At 41.1% G+C, this 6,425-nt stretch overlaps 1 protein-coding gene across 1 annotated transcript in view; it reads right to left on the bottom strand.

Annotated features, from left to right (window-relative positions):
• Positions 1-5,265: 5,265 nt before the first annotated feature.
• Positions 5,266-6,425, bottom strand: part of UBE2H (ubiquitin conjugating enzyme E2 H) — a 56,518-nt gene continuing 55,358 nt past the window's right edge. The window contains exon 7 of the mRNA XM_075857532.1: positions 5,266-6,289. Coding sequence (XP_075713647.1) covers positions 6,165-6,289 — 125 coding nt within the window. The 3' untranslated portion in view covers positions 5,266-6,164. The remainder of the gene's footprint in view (positions 6,290-6,425) is intronic.

Genomic DNA, 6,425 nt, shown 5'->3' with positions numbered 1-6,425 from the left:
TGCTCATAACTTGCTAAAAAATGATCGTTTTTCAAGATAAAAAACCACTGCTGTTATCAACATTACAGCGCCGATCAGATTATGTAGGAGATAGGGCATTTATAATTTGGTGACAGAGCCTCTTTAAGCTTGCTGCCCAAGAGATTGGGCAGCTGAATGTTGGGTATCCAGCAGTCAGAGACTGCCAGAGAAGACAGAAGCAGTGAATACAGTCCACAATTGGTGCAGGTGGTCATGTGACTGTCCATAGGATCACTGGAATTCCAATAGTAGGGGGCTGCTGATGGACTCAGACTAGACTCCGCACAGCCCTAAGGGTATGTGCACACACACTAATTACGTCCGTAATTGACAGACGTATTTTGGCCGCAAGTACCGGACCGAACACAGTGCAGGGAGCCGGGCTCCTAGCATCATAGTTATATACGATGCTAGGAGTCCCTGCCTCTCTGCAGGACAACTGTCCCGTACTGTAATCATGTTTTCAGTACGGGACAGTAGTTCCACGGAGAGGCAGGGACTCCTAGCATCGTACATAAGTATGATGCTAGGAGCCCGGCTCCTTGCACTGTGTTCGGTCCGGGACTTGCGGCCGAAATACGTCTGTCAATTACGGACGTAATTAGTGTGTGCACATACCCTAACAGTGACAATAGGCACGATGACAGGCAGAGTTCCCCTGTAACTGGGGTTGCTGTGATTTATTAAATACAAATAATAATAGCCCCCTAAAGCCCCCTTTTCTGACCCTTGAGAGACAGACCATTATAGGAAAAAAAAATTGCCTTTCGCTTCATTGGAGCAGCGCGCGATTTGAAATGTAAAAATCAAAGCTACATTTGGGGAAATGCTTTCCTTATGTTAAGATCTACGGGATTGTCTGTTCCTCCCCTCACCCATTATATATATTCTTTTTAATTTGCAATATGTTTAAGCTGGTTTCAGACACATTTTAACATGCGTATCTCAGTCATCCCCTCCCAACCTCCCCCCGTTCTACTGAACCAATCATAGATCACCTAAGAAACCTTTAGAGATCTCCGTAGAACGCGTAGCCCCGTTGTGTCGCAGCCCAGTAATACTGGCTTTACATGAAAGCATTCTACTAGAATATGGCAAAAGGGATTTGAATCATTGGGTGATAATGCCCAGCTCAGCACTCCTATTCACCCCAACTGACACACTGTAGACCATGCCGGTCGAGAAAGGAAGATGCCTTCACAAGAATAATCACAGTTAGAAGTACACAAGTCCACAGACACATAACCAAGATTTCCCTTCACTGGACTAAAAGCTCCAAGACAAGCATTCCTTTTCCACCAAGCTTTACAGTTGACAACACATTTCAGCAGAAATTTTTCCCTGCCATTCACTGTACCCAGGTTAGGGGGGAAAAAAGATGCATCCCTAAAAAGAATACCCTTCTACTGTTACTGAACTGAACGATGGCGTGCTTTTCATTTAGGAAGCGGACTTTCACATGGCAACCTCACACACAAAGATGCCAACAGAGAGTTAGCGGTTTCCAGATTAGTAGATATTACAAACAAGGACTGCCGGTTCTCCGCACTGTACCCTTTTTAGCACTCGGAGGTCCCATCGTGTGACCTACAACTTTGAAGCAGAGCCACTGTTTTTGCTAGACGTTTTAATCCCAGAATATCAGTGCTTGCAGTTGCAAAAATCTAACTTTTTGGAAAAGTGGCTTAGGACAGTACCCAGTGGAATGTCACTGTGCTCTTCAGTATGAACCAATGCTATTGCTAATGTTTTTCTAGGACGATCGTGTGACTGCATACCAATTTTCTTAGGTATTAGTCTCAGCAAATAAAGGTTATTCCTGGCATAGTAAAAAGTTGTAAAATTTTCAAATAGACCCTCTGTAGGCATTTATTATGGTTTGCAAGACCTCTGCTGGCTGGCATTCAATAGGAGGCTTCATAGTTCAGTTCCAGTGGATGAAAATCTGTCCTGGTTATGTAACGTACACACAGCTGCAGGGCTGGTTACAGTTAATATATCAACACTGAGTAACCAGCCCTGCCCCTGTGTGTCCGTTACATTATCAGTACAGATTTTTATCCACTGGAACTAAACAATAAAAGGGCCTTTTACACTGCCCGATACAGCTGAGCGCCGATCAACGAGACACACTGTCACACTCCGATCGCTCGTCCCGATCCATTATTATCACCTCGGCAGTGCGTCTGCCTGTTTACACAGGGAGATGAGCTGCCGACAACGAGAATATTTTACTTTTTTAAAACGATACGACCAGCAGATCAAAGCGTTTGCTCGTTCATCTGCTGATCTTTCCTGTTTACACAAGGCAATTATCGGCAATGAGCGTTATATGAACGCTTGTCTGCCCGATAATCGTCCTGTATAAGACCCCCTAAAGTCTCCTGTTGAACAGCAGCAAGCAGAGAAAACTGAAATTGATGCAGAAAGCATATTGGAAAAGTGTATCAATAGAATAACATTCGCTGAAATTGTAATGCCTATTTCATATTTGACTAGACCCACTTAGCAAAAAAAAATAGAAAGACACCCCTTTTGTATATGTAATGTAGCTGCACTTAGCAGAAATACCAACAAGCAGTGAAACATTATCATGCACTTTAAAGTAAGCCTTGTGATCTTGACAGGTCAGCTATCAAGGCCTTTAAAGGGAAGGTGTAATTATTTTTTTCTAGCATATTGCTTATAATATAATCTTTTCCCCAAAATTTTTTAATTGTGTTCTCATGTTTTACTTTTTAATGTATTCTTACTTCTGCCATTTTTTTTTTCATCTCTGTATGTGTCGATTAACGACACATAGAGATGGAATACGGCACATACAACCCCATAGAGAATGCGAACGGGAGCCTTTCCATTCTCAGTTGCGTGTGCCGTCTTTGTGGGAACGGCGCACGTGCTGCTCCCACACAGACCAATACAAAGCTCGTTCGTAGAGCGAAATCCGGAGCCATTTTCATGTGGACCGGAAGCCGCTGCCGGACAGTAAGATGACGACTTCCGATCGTGGCTTCCGGCCATATGTTCAACAAAGCGAAGACGCAAGGAAGAGGAGCGGAGGCGGCAGGAGCAGGTAATTTATGTTTGTGTATGATGTGTGTATTATGTTTGTGTGATGCTGTCTGCTGAGCCCTGTATCTAATCCTTCTAGAACTGTGCAGTCGCTCAGAAAATGGCAGTAATCCTCCTAGAACTGTGCAGTCGCTCAGAAAATGGCAGCACACGGTGTAGGAGGTTTGAAGACATTGAAACCCTTCCTTCTCCTGGCACTAGCCAGAAGAAGGGAGGGGGGATTGTGTGAGGACACTAGAGGAGAGTGTCCACCCCAAATTTGCAGCATAAATCAATGAGGTTGATTTACCACAGTGACAATGCTGCAATTTTGGGAACTGCTCCGTCTAGTGGCCAGCACATGGAAATATTATAAGTTAGAATCTAATTTATAATATTTCCAGACTTGTGAAAAAATTAAAACAATGTGTAATCACTTAAATACTAATGGTTTAACTGAAAAAAATAAAAATAATCTCTAGCGACACATTCCCTTTAAAGTGCACCACACCATACCTGTTTAACACGGTCTACAACCATCCTTTTTAATGTGGCTTATTTCAAACAAGAGGATCACATTTAAATAAACTGCCCAACTGAAACAGACCTAAACACCTAACACATCATTTGGTAAATTTTGACATGATGCTATATTTGATTTGCTCAGAAATGGTCTATAGAACCATGTGCGGAACAAAATTGCATTTAGCTGGAATATATCAACATTGTTGATGACTTTGTTCTACAATTTTATAGGACTGCCGAGTAGATTAATTCGGAGCAATAATTCTATAGAAAAACATTTCTCAATAGAAAAACCGCTCCAAAAATGTCTGTAAAAAACGCATCAAAAAACCACCTGATGCATAAAAACAGCTGTAAATAAGAGGAGGTTTTCCCTTTAAAACAGCTCAGTATTTTACAGCCGTTTTGTTAAGCGTGTGAACATTAGAGGGAAAAAGTGTGAAACGTGAGCTTGGAGGCTTGCAGACAGAGTGACTGGGACAGAGCTGCATCACCAATGTATCTGTTGCTGACAATTACTTCCGGTTTGTGAATTAGGCAGACAGAGAGGGATGTAGCACAAATAGCGGAGCTTTGAAGGGAAAGGCTCCACAATAGGTAATGTCCATGAGAATCTAAGGTATTTATTTTTCACTGGAGTCATGCTTTAACTGGTAATTCCCAGTGACCACAAGAAAGAACAGACAGTTCTAAGGCCTTTTTCACACAGTGCAGGTTTAAAGAAGTTGTTTCAGTTTTTTTTTTTAAGACAAAACCAGGAACGAAACCTTAAAGTGTAGCTAAATGTTTAACAAACTTCTGACATGTCATAGTGACATGTCAGAAGTTTTGATTGTTGGGGGTCCAAGCACTGAGACCCCCAACAATCGCTAGAATGAAGGAGCTGAAGCGCTCATGCGAGCGCTCAGCCACTTCGTGTCTGTTCGGCTTTTTCCGGAAATAAATGTATCGGTGTACAGACTCAATAGAAAGTCTATGGGCCCGTACTCCGATACATCGGCTTTACAAAAAAAACAGAACGGACACGAGCGCTTCAGCTGCTTCGTTCTAGTGATCGGTGGGGGTCTCAGTGCTCAGACCCCCACCAATTCCTACTTCTGACATGTCACTATGACATGTCAGAACTTTGTCAAAAGTTTAGCTACACTTTAAGGCATTCATTTATAAATTTCTTTTGTTAGAGTCTCTCCGCTTCTGGATTTGGCAAAATCTGCACTGTGTGAATAAGGCCTAAAAGGTGGACTCACATGCAGCAGATTTTGTTGCAGAAATTTCTGCAACTGAAAATCAGTTACATTCACCTGAATAGGGATGCTTCTGCAGCAGGAGTATCTGCAAGTTCTATTCAGATGAAATATCTGCAACAAAGCATGCCACATGTGAATCCACCCTAAAGTTGCCCATAAATATCTAGATTGAATAATGGGACAAACTTACTTTAAAAGCTAAATTCCAAGATGAAATTCTGTGTAATTAGAAAAATATGTCATGTATTTGGGAATGTGAGCATATATTTCTTTATTGTGGGCTTAACTGAATGGTAGACCTTAAAAGCATACTAAATTGCAGAGGAATTACTTTAATATGATGAATGGAAGGGAACGTAAAAATCCTTTAGCTACACCAGTACAAACGCCAGCTGAAAAACCATGAATAATATGACACATATTTGAAGTTGTCTCTATATTTGAAAGTAAATTAAGTCATACAATTCACCACCCTCTTTTCTCTAAAGGGAAACAATAGCAATGGGTCACTTCACCACTGGTTCTGCACACCCCCAAACCCTATCTCCAAATGAATAAATTCCTTCAAGATGGAGCACGTCACCATACTAGCAAATTAAACATTGTCATATTCTCAACCCTCTTGGCATTGAAGGGTGATAAATCAACATTAAAAAGGAAAAACTGTAATTAAAAACTGACACGGGCATGTATGAAACCCATTAATAAGGGCTATTTTAAGTTTTTGGTTTTTAAACTAAATTTGAATTAAAAAAAAAAAAAAAGGGGGGGGGGGCAAGGGCAACACCAACTGGTGCCCCCAAAAGCACACATTCCATGGAAGTTTGTAATCTCAAGGTTTTTTTTTCCCCTTGTGCACAATTTGCCTCAATGTACACCATACGGTTTTGGAGAATGTACTATTCCAGCAGAGTCCGAGGCATGATCCACTTGGCAGGGCGTTGATAAAAAGGACAACACTACTTGAAAACTATGTATCACAGCAGTCAGAATTGTTATTTGTTGCTTTTTGCTATATTTGTGGTCTTTTTCCTCAGTTCAAGTAGCGTACAACGTTGGACTGCTCAACTCATGCACACAGCTACCAAAATGGAATGTGGGGAAAGGGGCATACGCTATGCACATTGGGTTGGGTTGCAAAATGATCAGGAAAATCAAGACCTAAAGGGTGATGATATATCAATGCTATTATTCATAAAAACCTTGTTTAGTAATAAAAAAAATTGCTTTGTTTAAATATGAATATTATAGTCTGCTTCTCAGGGTTAGGAAATAAGTCTTTGTATTTGATTTTCGCTTCCGAAAAGCAGATTGCGTTTACTACAACTCCATGTCCTGGGCTTCATCTTCTGAGAAGTCAGACATTGAGCTTTCAGATGAGCTATCTCCCGTGCGCTCTTCTTGTTCTTTAAGCGCCTCTTCTGTTGCATATTTCTGGATGTACTCTAGACATTTAAAAGAAAAAAAAAAAGAAAAAAATACAGCATCAATATAGTACATGCTTGCCGGTTTCCTACATTCTAAAGAAATTTGTCATTTCAATAACACAAAAACAATAATTGCAGGACCTGTTCTGAAGAG

The sequence above is a fragment of the Rhinoderma darwinii genome, chromosome 3 (assembly GCF_050947455.1).
Source record: "Rhinoderma darwinii isolate aRhiDar2 chromosome 3, aRhiDar2.hap1, whole genome shotgun sequence".
In the NCBI taxonomy this organism is placed as follows: domain Eukaryota; kingdom Metazoa; phylum Chordata; class Amphibia; order Anura; family Rhinodermatidae; genus Rhinoderma; species Rhinoderma darwinii.
Note: the sequence above shows the minus strand (reverse complement) of the source record. Positions and strands in the feature narration are given on the sequence as shown.